This window comes from Orycteropus afer, unplaced genomic scaffold (genome assembly GCF_000298275.1).
Source record: "Orycteropus afer afer isolate SDZICR_OR568_19922 unplaced genomic scaffold, OryAfe1.0 scaffold00469, whole genome shotgun sequence".
Taxonomy (NCBI): Eukaryota; Metazoa; Chordata; class Mammalia; order Tubulidentata; family Orycteropodidae; genus Orycteropus; species Orycteropus afer.
The window spans coordinates 208,275-227,947 of NW_006922056.1; the positions used below are offsets into that span (position 1 = coordinate 208,275).

Consider the following 19,673-nt stretch of genomic DNA (forward strand, 5'->3'; position numbering starts at 1 on the left):
GTCCACAGCAAAGAATGAAGAAAACCAAAGATGCATGGAAACAATTAGTCCTCGTGACTGGTACACCATGCGATACTCAGCCTATACAACTATGAGACCAGAAGAACTAGATGGGGTCCAGCTACCACTGTCAACCACTCAGAGGGGGATCTATGTAGGAGATCCTGGATAGAGAGGGAAAACAATGTGGAACAAAACTCAAAATCATAAAAAAAGAAAAAAAGACCAGATTTGCTGATGTGATAGAGCCTGATGGAATCACTGAGACCATGATGTCTAGCTGCCCTTCAGGTCTGGAATTGAATCCACACCTGTGGCTTCCAGCCAAACAAAAGACAGGCATATGAGGTAAACACTTACACTAGGTAAATACACTCCTTGGAGAGAACAATCATGAGAGAAAGAAGGGCTGTGTATGTACAGGGAGACAGCTCAGGGGGCAGGAGTGCATGGAGGGATGGACACAGGGAAGAGGTAACTATGGGAAGGAAGTGGGAGGGGAGCTGTTGCATTGGGGTAAATTATAGTCAATGTCATGAGACAAAGTGTGTGTGAGCTGCTATATGGAAAGTGAATTTGCTCTGTAAACTTTCACCCAATCCACAATAAAAATTAAAAGAAAAAGAAACCTACAGATAAACTGCTAGCAGAGACTCTGACTTGGGTCTGCTCTCGTGGACCCTCAGAGGAGGACAAAGGTGGCTGGGCTGTGTGCACCGCCACCGTGGGCTGAAAGGACCATGGCTGTGCAGGGAGCATTCCTGGCTGGAATCCCACCTGCCTCCCGGAGCCGTGTGAGCAGGGCCCTCCACTTGACACTACCTTAGGGCTGTCACAAGAAGAGCCCCAGCCACCGTCCTAAGGTAAATTCCAGCTGCACAAACCTCCCCCCACCTCAAGCAAAGATGCTGCAGGTCCCAGGAGGCAGTGGGGTTATGGGGGGAGCGAGGGAGGGAAGCCCATCTGGATCTCACTCACATGAAGGCTGTTGGCTGGAGGCCTCCCCTCTTGGCTGGCCCACAGCCCCCATCCCGGGCGCTTGCTGGGGCCAGTGAGTCCTCTCCCCATGGATGTGATGGTGGTCTGTGGTGCTGCAAGTGTTACGCAAGTGGGTTATGCACAGGCTGCCTGAGCATCCACCTGACATGGAAGTCACCTTTTCAGAGAGCTAGGAGGAAGCCAAAGGCCATCTGTGACCCAGGCTCAGAAGCCACTGTCCCTTCCAGCCATTCTAGTCAGCAGAGTGAGCCGCTAAGTCTGGCGCACACCCAGGGGTATTATTATTATTATTATTGTGATTAAATGTACATAACAAAATATTTACCACTTCAACCATTTTTATGTGAACTGTGCAGGGACGCCACTACGCCTGCCTCCCACCAGGAAGAACCAGTTGTTGCTGGGCCTGCTTCGGCACAGCGCTGAGGTCACACCTCATGGAGCAGGTCATGCCGTGCATGGACAATTACTGCTTCCAGGCACTCGATCCTGTACTCTAGAGCTCCTTGAAGGAGAAGGAGCTGCCAGCATGGGCAGGGGGTACAAGTGAACGGAGAATCGTGGGGCAGGAGGGGTGCAGGGGAGGACCTGTGATGGACCCAGGGAGCCTGCAGCCGCAGCTACAGTCTCCCAACTACCCACAGAGAAGCTGCCAACCATGGCCGGTCAGTCAGGATCCGGCCAGGGAATGACCGACTTTCCTCTGGAGACTCCACACCCATTTCATGGGGGGGGGGGGGTGCTGGTTTCTGCTCCATTTGTATCTCAGTATGGGGTCCACCGGGTCTTCCCCTGGTCTTTGTGTTACTTCCACAGTGCACACCATGGTGAGGTCAAGGCTGATCAGGCACAGTCCTGCCACCATAAACCACCCCTGCATCCAAGGGGTGGGCCACTCACAGATCCCAGCAAGCGCTGGGATGTGGGACAAGGAGGGAGCAGGGGAAGCTTTCATGGCATCCCACTTAGGTCTGTACTGGGTCAGCAGGGCAATGCCCACCCCAGGACACAGTTATCTCACAGTGGACTTGCAGGGGGACACAGGAGAGGACATCACAGTGAGCAACCGATTCTATTATGGCCCTGTGCTCTGAGCTCCTGGACTAGGGGAAAGTTGGACCCCCAGACACTCCTCCCCTCCCCAGCCCACACCCTCAGTGGGGCCATGGGGAGGAAATAACGCCCCCTGGTGATCACAGTCCAAAGCCACAGGTAAGCCCCAAGCCTGCAGACCTCTGATCCCTCTTACTGCCCACAAGTCCATCTGCCAACACCAACCTTCCCTACTGGCTGGGCCTTCCATGGCAACCCAGCCAGGGAGGTTCCGTGCTCCCTTTGACTGATAAAAAAACCGAGGCTCAGAGAAGCCTCAGTCAAGGCAAAGGTGGGCCCAGGTGGGGCCCAGGTGGGAGCAGGGGAAGAGGGAGTGGAAGTGGGCCAATGTGGGGCTGAGGTGGTGGCAGAGATGGGAATAGAGGTGGGACAAGGTGGGGGAGAGGTGGGCAGAGTTGGGGGAGAAGTCCGGCAGAGGTCAGGGAGATATAGGGCAGAGGGAGGGGACAGGAAGGGGGACAGAGATGGGCGCGAGGTGGGGGAGAGGTGGGCAGAGAGGAGATAGAGTGGGGAAAGGTGGGGCGGGGGGGCACAGGTAGGGGAGCAGAGGTCAGGGAGAGATGGGGTGGAGGGACAGGTAGGGACAGGGGGAGGGGGGTGTCACAGGAGGGCACAAGTTGGGGAGAGGCAAGTACAGCCATGCCCATGCAGGGAGCCTTAGCCCTGCCTATGACATGTCCCACACTGCCCGATGGAGAATGACTGCCCTTCAGGGTTCAGAGCAGGCACCTGGCAGGGAGGCAGAGGCAGATGAGGCTGGACAGCAGGGCTCCTTCAGGGACCTCCTTGAAGGCCCAGCCTGAGCCCTCAGATGCTCTGACAGACCCTGCTCCTTCTCTGATCCCTCAGAATCCAGTTCCTGGAGGGCCTGCCCTGGACACTCAGACACACCGTGGGGTCCGAGGGCTGGTCAGCACCCCATATCCCCACTGGATGTCGATCCTTCCCACACCCTCCCCTGATGCTAAATCACCGTTTTAACAGAAGCTTCTCCTCTTCACACTGGCCGTCTGTCCAGCAGCTGTGGACACAAGTCCCTCAAGCCAGCACCCCACACACAGGCCCCACAAGGCCTCTCTCTGGACCATGGCCCTCACAGTGGCCGGGACACCAAGCTCAGCATCCCACCAAGCCCCTCTTCAGATCTGCTCAAAGAAGGGAAGGAGGCTGAAATGGAGCATGTGCAGACAAACCCAGCCTGTGGGCCCAGAGGCCAGTGGCAGGGAAGTCAGCCGTTCAGAGAGCACTCTGCTGAAAAGAACCCCACAAACTCACGGCACCTGGGGACCCTGCAGTTGTGCACAGAGCCTGGACAGAGGAGAGAGAACAAGGACATACCCTCCCAGACCCATAGCTGCCTTGCACCCACGTGCTGACCCCCAGACATGCTGCCTCTCCCCAGCAGGAGCCCTGAGAAATGTGGGTGGTCACAAGCAGTTGTTTATGAAGACCCTCCCTCACCAGCCCTGGAGCAGGTTGGGGCTGGCCACATGCACTGGAGGTATGCTATCGGATGCATGAATACATGAGGGACACTGTCACTTGGCAAAATTCACAACCCTCTGCCCTAACACCTTCAGAGCCTCCCTCCCAGGATGACCCTGCGAGGCCAGGTTGGGTGCAGCTCAGCTCCAGGTGAAGCTGGAGTTCATCTTCAGGAAGAGCGTTTGCAAAGTCAGCGGATCAAGGAGGGTATTCTCCGGGCGACCACAGCCAAGTGTCCCTGAGGCCCCACCATCTGCAGTTCTTGTAGCTTGGCTCAAGCAGCCCACCCCCCATCACCACCCAACCAGGGCCATCTCCTCCAACTCCGCCCCCTCACTCAGTTCAGGGGGTGGCCTGGCCCCAGAGATGCCTGGAGGCACATCATATTCCCCAGGGACATCACCAGGCCAGTGTGAGGGATGCCATGGTTCAAGGCTACGAGGGCCCAGATAGGACACAGGGCTTTTCAGTGACACACATGAAGAGCAGGCAGGTGCTTCAGGTGGGCAAGTCCCAAAGTCAACAGCTGTGGCCCCGACTCTTGGGGCTTGGAGTCCCAGGGCTGGGGCACCTGGGAGTCCTGGGCCTGAAAACATGCACATAGCGGGGGTGGGGTCTGTACAGGTGGGAAGCACCCCTCCAGTGTGTCCAGACTCAGCAGGGAAGTATCCAAGAAAGAGCCCTCAAAACAGGAGTTGTCTGCACGGGGTCCAGCCAGTGGCAGGAGGCCCTCAGCAGCTGCCCTCATGCTTCACTTTGTCCAGTGAGGTCTCAAGTTCCTAGCTTTCCTACCGTTGCCTGTAGGCCAAGCAGCCAGGCTCACAGCCTAGAGAGCGGTGACTTGCGTGAGCTCTGTGTTGGGTGTGGATGGGCTCTGCGGGCTGACGGGCACCAGGGGCAGGTCCACGCCTAGTCACGCGGGCCGCGGCACCGTCTCTGAGATCTTGCAGGCCAGGCCAGCATCCTTGGCGATGCTGCGCACACGGTCAGACACCTGGGTCTCCCGGCGCAGGGCAGAGGCGCAGCAGAACTTGCGGAAACAGGCCTTGAAGTTCTCATCCAGAAAGGCGTAGAGGATGGGGTTGAGGCAGCTGTTCACGTAGCCGAGGGCCGTGCAGAAGCGCAGCAGGGCCACGGCGGCCTCACTGCCTGGCTGCACGCCCAGCCCCTGGACCAGCACGAACACCTGCACGGGCGTCCAGCAGCCCACAAACACGGCCACCACCACCAGCACCAGCCGCGTGATGCGACGCAGGTTCCGGTCCTTCTCGCGGGAGCCCGAAAGCAGGCGGACACCGCGCAGCCGCCGGATCATGAGGCTGTAGCAGACTGAGATGATGAGCACAGGGATGACAAAGGAGAAGAGGAAGACACCGATAGCGAACACGGGCCCCCAGTAGTCCTGCGGGGCAGGAATCTCTACCAGGCACTCGATCTCTGCAGGGAGAGAGCAGTCAGAATAGTAGCGGCCTCGAGGCCAGGGGACAGGGAAGGGCCCATGGGGACCAGGGGGAGCCGGGTGCTGGGAAGGAGGAGACAGCAGTAAGAATGCTCAGGGGACGGCAGGTGGCAGGCAGCAGGCAGGGTAGTGACACAAGAGCGACAGGAAGCAAGGTGCTGTGGAGGAGGAGACACCGGTCAGTGCAGGCTGGGGACCTGTGGGTGGAGGGCAGAGAAGGGTCCAAGGGAGCCACAGGGAGCAGGACACCACACTGACCTTCGTCCTCAACCTGTGCCGAGCCCATTATGGCAACGGGGATGCCAATGATGGAGGCCAGTGCCCAGATGGCCACATTGACGGCCTGGGCTTTGCTAGATGTCCGGACATCAAGAGCACGGATGGGGTGGCAGATGGCTACGTAGCGGTCCACGCTCATGGCGGTGAGCGTGAAGGTGCTCGTAAACATATTGTAGTAGTCAATTGCGATGACTGTCTTGCACAGGACATTTCCAAATGGCCAGAAGCCCAGGAGGATGTCTGTGCCCTGGAAGGGCAGCGTCAACAGAACCAGGGTGTCTGCCAGTGCCAAGTTAAAGATGTAAATGTTGGTAGCTGTCTTCATCTTGGTGTGTCTGCAGAGAGGAGGGTGGGAGAGAGTTTGCGAGGCATTCTGGCTGGACCTGGCAGAAAAGGGTGATTCCAGCTCCCAGACCCTCAATGCCAGAGTCCCCAGAGAAGCTTGTTAAAATGCAAGCTCTGGGCCCAGCTGGAGGCCCCACAGAGTTGGTCACAAGTAACGAGCCCTCAGTAATTTTGACTCACGTGAAGAGCAAAGGACATTGAAGACTAGTCTACTTTTGAAATGTTGATGCATACGGCACAGAGAACACACTGGACTCTGCCCAGGGGAGAAGGGTAGGACTAAGAGAAAAAAAACACTATCCTTTCCTGTGAGCTCTCCCCACAAGACCCCTCACTGATTAACATGCTGGCCCTGCAGCTACCAGAGGTTTCCAAGGGCTCCACAGTCTGTATGAGCCTATCGAATCTACCAAGGCCACACCAAGATGAACACAGGAAGTGGTGACAGGGACAGGAAGGGTGTGATGGTGTTGGTTGGAAAAAGAGCACCTGGAATAGCACTTGGAAGGTTGTAGGTGCTGAATAAATATTTGCTGAATGAGTCAATGGCGGTAATAGTGGTGTTGATGGTGGTGGTGATGTTGATGGTGATGACAATGGGGGAGATAGTGGCGGTGCGGGCAGTGATGACAGTAGTGGTGGTGATGATGGTTTTAGTGGTGGTGATGGGGGGGAGGGGAGGTGGCAGCACCAGAGACGACAATTTTCCATGTCAATTAAGCTTCCGTGGGGGAATCTGAGTTTAGTACTGCCTCTGAAAGAGAGATTCAAAATAAGCACAAAGAGGCCTCAATTCTGCCCAACAACGATGACAATGTTGTTGTTGCACAATACTTGTGCCAAGCTCTTCACAAGGATTTTATCTCATTTAATACTCGTGAAAACACTGTGGTGGGTATTACTGCCCCCACTTCACAGAGGGGGCAACAGGCTCAGAGGCACTGGAAGCTTTCAGAGCTGAGTCGCACAGGTATCTCTGGTCCACAGGCAGCCAGCTCCAGCCCAGCAGCTTGGAGCACACCATGTGCTGCTCTCCGGCCCATGTGGTCACAGTGCTTCCTGGGCATCACTCTCTCTGGGGACTGCTAACGGGCAACGGCATCCCTGCCTGTTGTAATCCAAGACCTTAGTCTGAGGGCTCCTACAGGCCCATGCAGAGGTAAGCCAGAGAAGACCAGCACCCATGACAGGAAGTGTGGAGGTGTGTGGCCAGCCCAGGTTGCTGACTCCTCAACCACAGCATGCCTTCCAGCTACACAGGGCATGTGGGTGAGAAGCAGCCTCCCCAGGACCCACCACTGCAGGTCAACACTGGGCAGTGGGCAACTACTCCTCCCACCGCTTTGTCTGATCATGCTTCACATGCATACACATATCTGTGCACACGTATGTACAGGCATACACAAACACACACTTGCTCTTACATACTGTGCACACGTGTGTGCCTGTATGCATGCATGTGTGTATATCTGTATGTGTGCATGTGCATGCCATATCATGCATATGCAGGTGTGGTGCGTGCATGTATGTATACATGAATGTGGTCTGCGTTCATGCCCATCCATGCATGGACATGCACACATGTAGCTATCTGGTTCACCTCTCCAAATGGGGAAAATGAGGCCCAGAGAAGAATAGGCCTTGCTCAGGCTCACTCAGAGAAAGAAGTAGGGCCTGGACACTCCCACTGCCCCATCCTGCCTCCAACCCCACTGTTCCTACCACTGGCACCTCTGCTTGGGGGCCTTTGAGTGTATAAGGAGAGGCCACTTCTTTAGAGCTCTGAGCACTTTCTTCAGAATCACATCTTTCTGGATCCCCTTAGCCAGGTCATTTTCCTGGTCAAAGACCTTTCAGGGCTCCCTACTGCCTGGAGAACAAAATGTCCTCCAGCCCTCAAGATCCCACACCGGCCCCAACCCTGGCACCTCCTCTTGTCTGCATCGTCTCATGGTCAGGACCCTTCCACTTCTACCGGGTCATCTCCATTCTTCACTTGACCCCTATGCAGCACACTGACCCAGGACACTGGCCACCCACAGCCTGGCCACCAGTCTTGGGCCCCAGGAGCTTGCCCCCCCCTCTGAGCATCAGCAGACCTGTAGTAGCCACAGACGTCAACACTGAGCCCCAAGCCCTGGAGCCAGGAGAGCAGGCTCCACCCACATGCTCTGTGCAACTCTGTTAGCTCATCTATAGCATGGGCTGACAAAAGAGCAGAGCCACAGGGCACTGCTGGGCTCCAGTGATGTAATCCATGCAAGACAGCATGGCACACAGCCTGGCCCCACCTCAGACAGATGAGGTCATTAGTAGGTCCAAGTCACTATGGTAACTGGGATTGGGCTGTACCCCCACCCCGTCCTAACAGCTAGGGAGAGGGCCTGGGTCCCCTCCTGCCCCCCAGACAGGCAAGGATTGGGCCTGGTTCCCCTCATCACCCCAGACAAGAGCAGGGAGGGCCTAGGTCCCCTCCTCCTTCACCACCGCCCCTCCCCTGGACAGCATGACCAGGAATCGGATGCAGGAAGCAGGAGATCCCCCATCTGCCCCAGGCCTGTCCCGAACAGCCTTGCCTCAGTTTCCCCCTCGCAGCCGTTTGACCAGTGAGGCCCTGGGAGCTTCTGATGGGGGGGAGCCTACCTGAGGATGACATACATGACGAGGCAGTTCCCAAGCAGTCCCCCTATGCACACAGCCAGGTAGAGCCCCACAATGGAGACCTTGAGCCCAAGGGGCAGGAAGGAGCCGTGGCTGGTGTTCAGCAGTAGGTGGGGGGGCAGCAGGCTGTGATTGGGGCTCAGGAGGGAGAGGTTGCCCTGCAGGTGGCCACCATAGAAGACATCCCAGAATGGGGCAGGGAAGAGAGACTCCATGCCACCACTTGGCCGCTCAGCACCTGGGGTGGCACAGAGGCACGTGACTGCACACCCCACATGCATGGACGAGGAGGGGACAGGCAGCCCCCACAGGCAGCCACAGAGCCCAAAGCCCATGTGTGCACACAGAGCACAGGGGAACATTCGAACATCGGACACATAGACACACAACACAGGGACACAGGGGGACATACAATATGTGGCACACATGCAGGGACACAGAGGGACATACAGACATGTGAAGCACAGATGGACATGGGAGGACATACAGACATGTGACAGACACACAAGATACACAGACAGAGACACAGGGGGACATACAGACATGTGACATTCACACTCAAACTCTCATGGGGACATGGTCCCTTCTGGTTTCTGGACTCACACATTGGATGCGTGGGTGTGGTGACACACCAAGACACGTGTCCACCCGAGGGACATACAGCACCTGCACGTACATAGGCTCGGGGATGCAGCAACACACATGTGCACACATGGAGATGCCCAAACCTGCCCTCACACACACACAGACCCCTAATGGACCTGTCTGTATGTCTGTTCCCACACAGGCAAAACACACCCAGAAATGCCTGTGACCCAGAACACGGAGGGCTGAATGCCCAGCCTTCTCCTTCCACCCCCAGTTCTGTCCCCCACCCAGAAGCTACCAGCCTGTCAGTAACCCACCCCACAACCCACCCCGAGACTCAGGCCCTCACCTTGGGAATCAACGCTGGGGCAGTGGGGCCCAGGCCTCAGCAGGCAGGGGCCGGAGGGGCTGAGGGGCTGGTGGAGGCCCCTCCTCACTCAGAGCCTGCGGGAAAGGCTGCAGTCCCAGCCCCAGCAGCTGCTCCTTCTCAGTAGACGCTGAGACGCAGTCACTGCGCTGAGCCAGGAGCTGGGGGAGGGGAGAGAGCAGCAGCTCTGGCAGGGGAGGGGCCACATGGGCTAGAGGGGGAGCATGCAGGGAAGGGTCGTTGCACCCCACATGGTACAGACAGACAGCCGAAGGACCAGGACACACACACAGAGACAGACAGAGGGATCTACCGACAGACCCAGATGCACATACAGGTTTGGTCACAGAGAGAGCAGACACACACGTACAGGCTTGGACACACAGCTGTGGGGACAGACACACAAACAGGCTAGGTCAGAGAGACACTGGACAATCAGCCCTCATGGGTACTCACAGGTCACCCATGGTTGCTCTTACCAGGCCCCATCCTGCCTGTGCCAAAGCCAAGTCAGAGTGCCAGCCACAGCCACTCTCCCTGACAGGGCTCCCCATGCCCTGGTGCCTGAATGCCATGCCCCTGCCTGGCCAGCTCTCTGCAAAGAGCACCTTAAACCAGCGGCCACTGTGCCTCAGGACACAGCCTGGCCAAGTGCCCACTGTGCCAGCCTTCACGAGCACAGGCAGAGTGAGCAGAGACAGGGGTCTGCCCATTGGGTTATTACTTCAGACCCACTAAGGGCAGCTGGGCTATGGCCGGCCGAGCTCCCCTTCAGCGTAAGGACATGCACAGAGCTGACTCGGATGGAAGCTATAGGCCACGACCATACAATGACCCCTGACCTGAGTCACCAGTGTCCACTCAGTCACTAGGCTGCTCCCCCAAGCAGACTGTGAAGGCAATCAACCCACACAGAGTACCTTCCTCGTTAAGAATGGGGACCTGGTTGCTAGGAGACAGGCAGCAGCATCGCTAGGATACCTGGACGTGACATGCAGATGCCCAGGACTCGGCGTCCCACACTGTCCCCCAGGACTCATGTCTGTGCCTCTACTATGGCTGAGGCTTGGGACACGTGTGGAGACATGAAGCACCCCCACAGAGACATTCATGGGTCACTTGGAGACACATCAAAACCACACACTGGTAGAAACACACAGACACTGCCACACAGGCCCACAGTGAACACAGCCATGGTGCACATCCAGGAATACTAGCACATGTGTGACACACAACAAATGCACCTGGTACGCACAAGGCAGTGTGTGGCCTCCTCCCCGGGGACATACAGGCACCTGCAGGGCCCCTCCAGGCAAAGCTCGCAGTACGAGCCCCTGCCCCTGGATTCCCACAGCCCCACAGCTCAGCCCCCAAGGTCCCAGTGCCAGCCCAGCCCCTGCAGCTCCAAAGCCCATGCCCACTTACCTGGACTCTCTACTGCCCCAGCCCCATCGTCCAGCCCAGGACCCAGGTTGGGGAAGGGGATGCCACCAGCCTGTGGGACCTGGGGGAGGGAGGTGCCCAACATGTCCCCAGCTCAGGCAATCCCATCCCCCTCGACATTTGCATGTGCATCCCTGGGTTACCCCACCTACCTCCTCCTGGAGCCCAGAGGAGGAAGGAGGGTTAGGATGGAGAGGAGGGGGCAGCCGGGACAGTCAGACTCAGGTCAAACCCTGCCCTCCCTGCTTCCTTGACGCACAGTCACATCCAACGCCTCCCAGCCCCACACTCTGCATCCTTCTATCCACCAGACAGGGCCCTGTGACCCTGCAGTTGCTGTTTGTGTCATGCTGCTCAGCACATGTACTCAGCCCCAGAGCATCTGTGTACCAAGCTGTCCTGTGTGCCGTGTGTCCCCACTGTACCATTCACCCTCCAACATGCCTCACTATGCAACACACGTCCCAGCTGCTCTGCTGTGTCCACGTGCCTCTTGGTGCCTGCACTGCTCCCCCACCTGTGCACCTGCCTGGCCTGCATGGGCTCCAGTCTCCACAGAGTGCCTGTGAAGCACAGCTGTGGACCCGCAGAGAATAGCAGGATGGGCCTGACAGTCTCTTTGCTGTCAGGTGTCCTAGCCAGGACAAGGGCTCCCCTGGGGCCAGGGAGGGGACAGACCGAGGTCCCTGGTGTGATAGAGCTTGGCCTAGACCCTGAAGGGCTCCACAAAGGCAACTGGGGGCAGAGGGAATGACCTGAGAGGCAGGCTAGCAAGACAGACAACATGGGTGTGCTAGTGCCTGGGGGTTGCCATGACAACAGACCAGGGACTTAAAGGACCAGAACTTTGTTCACCCCCCAGCTCTGGAGGCTGCGGGTCTGATTCAGGGCATTGGCGGGCCGTGCCCTCTCCAAAGCTCCAGGGGAGGACCCCCCCATGTCTCTCCAGCTGCCAGTGGCCCCAGGTGTCCCCCAGCATGTAGCTGCATCTCCACAGGGTGTCTTCCCTCTGCATGTGTCTCCCCAAATGTCTGTCCTCTTTTACAAGGACATCACTCAGATGGGATTAGGACCCACCTGCTCCACCGTGAGCTCATGTCACCTGACAGCATCTGCAAAGACCCTATTCCACGAGGTCACAGACAGATACAGGGGCTAGGATGTCAATATTTGTTTGGGGACACAATTCAACCCACAACACTACGTGTTACACAAGAGCAGTGGACACGTGTCATGTGAGAGTTCTCGTGTCAGCAGGACAACATAGGTCGGCCTCAAACACATAGGTCAACACTCAACACAGAACATGTTTGCACATTACAGTGAGAGCCCAGCATGACCCATATGAGTCCCCAGGCCACTCTCAGAAGTCACAGGCTGCACTCGGAAGTCAGACATTTCAGCAGAGCCCAGAGCCCTGAGTGAGATTAACACCCACAAACCTGGAGATGCACATCTCACTTCTCCAGAAGGTGACCCCAGGCAGGTCTGCAAGCCACTCCATCTCCCCTGCCTCCAGAGGTGTCCCCAAGCACCGCTCCAGCACCAAGAATGGGCAACCCCAAAGATGACCCACGGTAATCCCCATAGGTGACCCATGGCAACTTGGGAGCACTAAGGAGCTCTGGTGGTGCAGTGATTAAAGTGCTCAGCTGCCAACCAAAAGGTCGGTGGTTCAAAACCACCAGCCACCCCTCATGAGAAAGACAGGGCAGTCCGCTTCTGTAAAGACTGACAGCCTTGTAAACTCTACAGGGCAGTTCTACTCTGTCCTATAAGGTTGTTATGAGTGGGAATCGACTCAGTGGCAGTGGATTTGTTTTTTTTAATTGCTCTTAAAAAAAAAAGTTTATTTGAAAAAAAAAAAGAAAAAGGGAGAGAGTTACAAGCTCCTTCTTGCATGTGAACTACTAGAGAACCCCAGCCCACCACCAGGAGCCAGCAAGACGCCAGCATGTCCCCTGGGCTAGACCAGGGAGGCCTAGGGAACATCCCACCCCTGCCACAAAGACCTCATCTGAGGGAACAGGCCAGCCTCCCACACCTCTGTGCCCTAGTACCTTCTCAGGGAGGTCCCCAGGAGGCTGCCTGGAGGAGGCGGCTTGCCCCATATGCCCGCAGGAGCCCAGGAGCTGTGTCATCACAGGTCAGTAGTGCAGGTGTGGGGAACAGCTGGGGCCTGGGGGCCAGCAGGAAGGCTAGCAGGGGATGGGGAACAGGTCAAGGACAAGTTTTCACAAACCACCAAAATAGTCAACAGCGCCTTCAGAAAGGTCTCAGCCCAGACTCCACCCCCTAAGTCAGGACATCTCCCCAAGGGCTAGGAGCAGTGCCCGGAATGGCCCCAGAACGTGGCCTAGGCACAAATGGATGAGGAGCTGTGTCTGCCCTGTGCTGGCAAGGAACTCATGATAAAGCTATGAGTTTACTTGTGTGTTCATGCCAGCCTCAGTCAAGTCAGGAAAGCAGCATGTGAGCTGACGTCAGATCCATCGTACAAATGACCGACGTGATGACAGTATGTTGTTTGTTGTTGTTGTTAAGTGCCGTCGAGTCGTTTCCGACTCATAGCGACCCCATGCACAGCAGAACGAAACACTGCCCGATCCCGCGCCAGCCCCACAATCCCTGCTATACTTGAGCCCATCATCGCAGCCACCGTGTCAATCCATCTCGTTGAAGGCCTCCCCCTCTTTTGTTGACCCTCCACCCTACCAAGCATGACATCCTTCTCCAGGGAATGGTCCCTTCTGACAACGTGACCAAAATACGTGAGACGAAGTCTGGCCATTCTTGCTTCCAAGGAGCATTCTGGCTGCACTTCCTCCAGGACAGATCTGTTAGTTCTTTTAGCAGTCCACGGTACTTTCAGCATTCTTCGCCAGCACCACAACTCAAAAGCATCAACTCTTCTTCGGTCTTCCTTATTCATTGTCCAGCTCTCACATGCATACGAGACAATTGAAAATATCATGGCTTGTGTCAGGCGCACCTTAGTCCTCAAGGAGATATCCTTGCTCCTCAGCACTTGAAACAGTTCCTTCGCAGTTGACTGTCCCAATGCTACACGTCGTCTAATGTCCTGACTGCTGCTCTCGTTGGCATCGATTGTAGAACCAAGCAACGTGAATTCTTTGACAACCTCAATCTTCTCTCCATTGATTGTGATGCTGCTCATTGCTCCAGTTGTGAGGATTTTTGTTTTCTTTATATTGAGACGTAATCCATACTGCAGACTGTATTCTTCAACCTTCATCAGTAGGTGCCTTAAGTCATCCTCACTTTCAGCAAGCAAAGTTGTATCGTCTGCATATCTCAGGTTGTTAATGATTCTTCCTCCAATCCTGATACCACGTTTTTCTTCATACAGTCCAGCTTCTCAGATTATTTGCTCAGCATATAGATTGAATAAGTGTGGAGAAAGGATACAACCCTGACGCACTCCCTTCTTGATTTTAAACCATGTAGTGTCCCCTTGTTCTGTTCGAACGACAGCCTCCTGGTCAAGGTACAGATTCCTCATGAGTACAATCAAGTGCTCGGGAATTCCCATTCTTCTCAATGTTATCCATAATTTGTCATGATCCACACAATCAAATGCCTTTGTATAGTCAATAAAACACAAGTAACCATCTTTCTGGTATTCTTTGCCTTGAGCCAAGATCCATCTGACAACAGCTATGATATCCCTTGTTCCACGTCCTCTTCTGAATCCGGCTTGAACCTCTGGAAGTTCTCTGTCAATATAGTGCTGCAAACGTTTCTGAATTATCTTCAGTAAGAGTAAGACGACGGTACAAAAGCAGTGAATTCAGGAAGACATAGGATTATAGACGCTCAGGGCTCCAGACCCAGAGACTGAGAGCTCAACCCAGGTCTGGTCTTGGGGGCACCTGGGATCCCAAATGCACCCTAGAAGAGGTGAAAACAGCTGTTCTGCCCCACTTCCCTCTTTGTGGCCACCAGCGCTCCTCAGCCAGGGTGGGTCTCGTGTGTGGGCCAGTGCAAAGGAGACCCTGAGGGGACAGGGCCTCTTCACAGCCAAGCCCCCAGACACCCAAAACAAGGCCCCATAGGCCCCTTCAAAGAAGGACTGGTGAGGGGTCTGGAAGCAGCAGGGCTGAAGAAGAGGGAGGAACCATCACAGGGTGACTACAGTCACCTCCCAGAGCATTCTGGTGGGTACAGGGAATTTTACCTGGGTAGGGTGTCCTCCAGAGGGGCTCCCTCTGCCAGGTTGGGGGAGGGGCATAACTCCGTTGCCAGGCAACCATGTCAACAAGCCTCAGAGGCAGCCACAGGCTGTGGTGGAAGCTCCGGAGAAGGCAGAGGTGTAGGGTGAGGGGTGAATCTTGGGGGAAGGGGTCATCCCTGCAGCTGGGGTGGTGGGGAGGGCTTGGGAACTGGCCCAGGATCCGGTCTGAGGCACTGTGGGCCGTTCTCAGCGGGAAGGAGAGGACTGTGCAGGGGGCTGTGAAGGAACCCCATATCCCTTCTCTCTGGCCTCTGCCCCTCCACTTTCCATCCAGGCGCCGCAGGGGGCAGGGGGACAGGCCAGAACAATGGGTCTCCCATGCCTGCAGCCAGCTGTCCACTCGGCTCTGAGGCCCCTAGGATACACACGTGCACACACACAGATGGATCCAGACACAAGCCCACTCAGACACACAGATCCATAAAGACACACCAGTCCTCCCCAAGGCTCCATCTGTAAGGGCCTGGGTTCCCTAACCAGAGTATAAAGGAGGCCCAGCCCAGTGGCCCCAACCTGAGGCTGATGGTCCTCTGAACCACTGTAGGATGAGACAGATCAGCCCAAGCCCTGGTGTCCCCACTATCAGTGTGTGGGAGAGATGCTGTCTGGTGACCACACAGACAAGGGTTCCTTTCCTGGGAGGGGTCCAGTAGTCCTCACCCCTGCAGAGGACCCGAGATCAACTAGGGGTCTCAGTGCAAACGTCCAGCAGGAAGGATAGTTCCTGAAACTAGACGACCCTGAGAAAGTGCCAGCCGACCGCCGGATGAGCAAGATGGGCAGACAGGACCTCAGACGTGAGCTGGACTCGACGTGGGAGCAGGCTGAAGGCGCGGGGGTGCGGAAAGGGGTCACCGCTCGGACGCCACTCCGCCAGCAGAGCCCTAGGATGCAGCCACCAGCGGCAAAGGAGGCCGGGCGCAGGGAGCCGCCGGAGCAGGTCGGAAAGAGCGCGCCGGGCGGGGGGCTCCGCGAGGGGCGCGCGAAGGGGGCGCCCCGGTTGGAGCCACCCAAGCCCGGCTGGGCGCTGACGCTGGAGGGACTGGCGGCCATGCGCCCTGCGCAGCGCCACCGCCACCTGCTCTTCGGCGACCTGCTGGAGGACGTGAGCGCCGCTGCCTCCATCTTCCCGCGCGAGTCGCTGGAGCTGATGCGCCGCATGCCCGACCCGAGCGCGTGGACGCAGCCGCCCGAGCTGCCCGAGCAGCGGCAGAACCAGCTCCTGGGAGTCCTCAAGGCCGCCGAGGCCCGCGGGCGAGTCCGCGCCCTACGGCTGCGCTACACTCGCATGCGGGTGCGAGAGACTCCGGCGGCGCCTGCTGGGGACCGGGCCGCCAGGCGCCCTATGGGAGGGCGCGGCGCGGGAATGGCCCGGGGGCAGGGCCAGAGCTCACGACCCCCACCCCCGCCGCAGGCCGAGGAGATCGCGCTCCTCATCCAGCGGCAGAAGTCCGCGCGCGCCGCCATCCGGCTGGAAATGTTCCTGCCGCCGCAGCTGAAGTCCGAGAGGATCCCGGACCCCCTGGCCCGGCAAGAGGTGCCCGAAGGCCTGGGGGGCGGGGGCGAGGGAGCCGCCCTGGGGAGGGCAGGGGACCCGCTGCCCGGCGCACACATGGCCCCAGCCCCTTCCCCACAGCGGCGGCGAGTGGAGACCATCCTGGAGGCGAGCGTGGATGGCAGCATCTTCCCTCGCTGACGGTGCCGCGGGACCGCCCACCCTCACATAAAGTTCTGTTTGTCGGGTCACCTCTGGTCTTTCCGGTTTCTGACCCCCCTAGGATCCCCGGAGGGAAGGGGAGAGGATGAATGTTGCCTGTCCCAGACCCACTGTCGCAGAGAAGGACTCCCCAACAAAGTAGGGAGATGCAATAGGGTAGCTATTAAAGTCACAAGGACTGGGACTTCCTTACCCTCCCCCAGCTCCCCACTGCTCCCCATCAGGCACCGCTGCACCCTGCAGTCCATGGGGGCCCCAGGCTGAGCGGGGGAGAGGAAGAGCCTGGCTTAGTGACAGACCTGCCCGGAGGAGGGCAGCTTCAGAGTGAGACAGGGGCTCATGTGGGACCCAAATGGCAGGCCGTTTTCTAGGGATTCAGAAGATGTGTTCTGAGCACTCTAGGTGGGAGAACTGACAGACAGCAAACTGGGAAGGTTGGAGAGTCTCCTGGGACAAGGGGGCCCTGGATACTGAGGGAGGCCCCTTGGGGGCCTCTGCCTTCCCACCCCGAATCTCTCCTGGGCCCTCATTCAAGCTCTGCCATCACCAGCCCCTGCAGGACCCCTGGAGGCTGAGGAACCCCGCAGAAAGCTGGGTTTCCCTTCAGAACCTGCACTCCCCCACTTGTTCTCCAGGACCCTGGGACTTCCCCCTTCCTTCCTCCCAGCCTCCACCCACAGGCTCTGCAGAGGTGGGGGCTCAGGACCCTCCCCTTGGCGGGGCTGAGGAGGCAGGGAATGGAGTCAGCAGAGCCTCAGGGGCACATCCTGCCAGAGGTCAGAGCCTGTCCAGCAAGAAGGACCAGGCAGCCGGGGGTCTGTCCCCTCAGCCCAGCCTCTTCCCCTGCAGCTCACCTCCTGACCCTTCACCCTTTCTGGGGTTGCTGCTGCCCTTGGCCTTGGTCCAAGCCCAGAACTGAGAGAGAGGGGCTTCCCCTGCAGGAAGAGAAATGGAGGAAGCTGTGCCTTTCTGGGGAAGCAGGGAGCAAGGACACAGCAGCTCAGGGTGGGAGGCAGAGACGGGGCAGGGGCAGGTCGACTGGGGAATGGGACAGTCTCTGTCCAGGAATGGTGGTGCTCTCACCCTGTGTGGGAACAGTGGAGAGGCTGCCCTGGCCCAGCTCCCTGCAGTACAGACCTGGGACTCTGCCCTTAAGCACTTCATCCGTTCAGTAAAACACGTCATTTCATCACTTCTGTGAGCCTCATGTCTTCATCTGTAACACGGAGTCACAGGGTTGGCATGCCTCTCTGTGCCCCCCTCCACCCCCTAGGGAGTGCTTTTACAGAGGGGAAGGCCACTGTCCATCAGACTGGCTCTCACTCTTGTGGGTCTGGTCCCTGCCAGGGTGGCTGAGGAACAAAGACAGACACAGGCCCCAGACAGGCAGTAAGGTGCAGCGCTCACCAAGACCTGACAGACTGGCCCAACGGGAGGTGGCCCTTGGTCCCCAAGCCAGGGAGAGGCTCCAGGTCTGGGGAGGGGGTGATGGGAAGGGGGCAAGGACATTCTGGGAGGACCTGGAGGGGGCTTCTGGCCACAGAAAGTGCTAAGATAGGGCCAGGTCAATGTGTCGAGGACTGAGGGCTCAGGTGGGCGCCAGGGGCCTAGGGTCCCATTCCAAACCCCATCTCCATCATCACCAGCTACATGGTCTCGGTTTTTTCTGTGGTACATGGGGAGCACCTCCCTGAAGGTGGTCTCCCGTTAAGCGGATCAGGTGAGGAGAGCTGCTGTGGCATAGTGGGGCCTGGGAGTGTCCACTTGACCTTGGAGTACTTGACAGAGGGGGGAGCAGAGGGAGCTAAAAGGCCTGAGTGGCAGTAGGATGGGGCACTGGCCAGAAGGCGGGAGGGTGCTGACCCCACATGGTGAGCGGCACTTCGGCCATCACAGCCAAGTTGTGTGACTTTGACCAGGTGCCTGGTCCTCATGTGTGAAGATGGGGTGATAGTACCACCTCTCAGTACTGCTACCTGCAAAGAAGCAGCTACCTCTGGACGGGCATCCGGCCTCTGGCCCTGCCCTGACCAATGTGCCAACACACTACCTCTGACAGGTAATGGCCAAGCCAGTGAGGAACGTCCTGTGGGGCCAGCCCCACTTCCTAGCCTCTCTGCCATTCCACAGCACACCCCATGCCCTTTGTTCACACTGTCTTTGCTCAGCAGAGCCCTTAGGGCAGGCTGGGTACCACCCTGCACTCCCTCCTCTGCCTCTCTCCTGAGCCCTCCTCCCAGTTCAGCCTCAAGGCCCATGGCAGACACCCTGACATCTGCCCAGTGAAGGAGGAACGTGTACTATCCACACTTCCCTGGCGCCACTGAGAGCTTGCCCTGCCTTGCACACCGACTGTGCAGTAGTGGGCAGGCTCCTCTTCCAGGAGCCTGCAGGGAGCCGGCCAGCCTTCAGGGCACAGGGAGGACAGCAGGCCAGGGCCACAGACACAAAGACCACACCAGAGTCAGAAGGGCCACCCAGACGCTGGCCCAGAGCATTCTGGGATAAGGAACTTCACCCACAGTGGTGCTGTGTCGCAAAGGGCCCGGAGAGCAGTCCACTGGAAGGGAAAGGGCATTCATGGCAAAGGGGACGGTAAGGGCGCTGGACTGTGGGAGGCATAGGAAGGGAATGGGCCCTTCGGTTGACTCCACGCAAGAGCCCACACTCACCAGCGCCACCAGCCCCACCGCACCGGACCGCCCAAGCACGGTGACAGCTGTCTTTACCCCACTTTACAGATGATGTCTCAGACAGAGACGGAGGGCGGGCCTGGCGTGACCACGGTTCAGCCCTTTCTAGGACCTCTTCCTTACCCAACCGGGACCAACGGCAGGGTCTGAGCCACTCTCGCTGGCGCCCCCACATTGGCCTCGTGGACTCCCCACATTAGTGGAGAGGGATCACCGCGCGTCCCCGCCCATCCCAGCGCCAGCGCCCCATCTTCCGCGCGCGCCGGGCA

The 19,673-nt window shown here is 57.8% G+C and overlaps 2 protein-coding genes across 2 annotated transcripts; one reads left to right on the forward strand and one right to left on the reverse strand.

The window, feature by feature from the left end:
• Positions 1-4,510: 4,510 nt before the first annotated feature.
• Positions 4,511-8,556, reverse strand: OPRL1 (opioid related nociceptin receptor 1). Its single transcript, XM_007954642.2, has 3 exons — positions 8,324-8,556; positions 5,315-5,670; positions 4,511-5,034 (listed from the first exon to the last, which is right to left on the reverse strand). Exons 1-3 carry the CDS (start codon positions 8,554-8,556, stop codon positions 4,511-4,513), a joined length of 1,113 nt encoding a protein of 370 aa, XP_007952833.1.
• Positions 8,557-15,760: 7,204 nt separating this feature from the next.
• Positions 15,761-16,690, forward strand: LKAAEAR1 (LKAAEAR motif containing 1). Its single transcript, XM_007954689.1, has 3 exons — positions 15,761-16,288; positions 16,409-16,531; positions 16,631-16,690. The coding sequence occupies exons 1-3, from the start codon at positions 15,761-15,763 to the stop codon at positions 16,688-16,690; spliced, it is 711 nt and encodes a 236-aa protein (XP_007952880.1).
• The last annotated feature ends 2,983 nt before the right edge of the window (positions 16,691-19,673 follow it).

Coding starts and splice junctions, on each gene's coding strand:
- OPRL1 (XM_007954642.2), bottom strand. CDS start 8,556: ATGGAGTCTCTCTTCCCTGCCCCATTCTGGGATGTCTTCTATGGTGGC. Junction 5,671..8,323: donor GTCATGTATGTCATCCTCAG/GTAGGCTCCCCC, acceptor TCCTCTCTGCAG/ACACACCAAGATGAAGACAG. Junction 5,035..5,314: donor GGCACAGGTTGAGGACGAAG/GTCAGTGTGGTG, acceptor CTCTCCCTGCAG/AGATCGAGTGCCTGGTAGAG.
- LKAAEAR1 (XM_007954689.1), top strand. CDS start 15,761: ATGAGCAAGATGGGCAGACAGGACCTCAGACGTGAGCTGGACTCGACG. Junction 16,289..16,408: donor TGCGCTACACTCGCATGCGG/GTGCGAGAGACT, acceptor CCCCCGCCGCAG/GCCGAGGAGATCGCGCTCCT. Junction 16,532..16,630: donor ACCCCCTGGCCCGGCAAGAG/GTGCCCGAAGGC, acceptor CCTTCCCCACAG/CGGCGGCGAGTGGAGACCAT.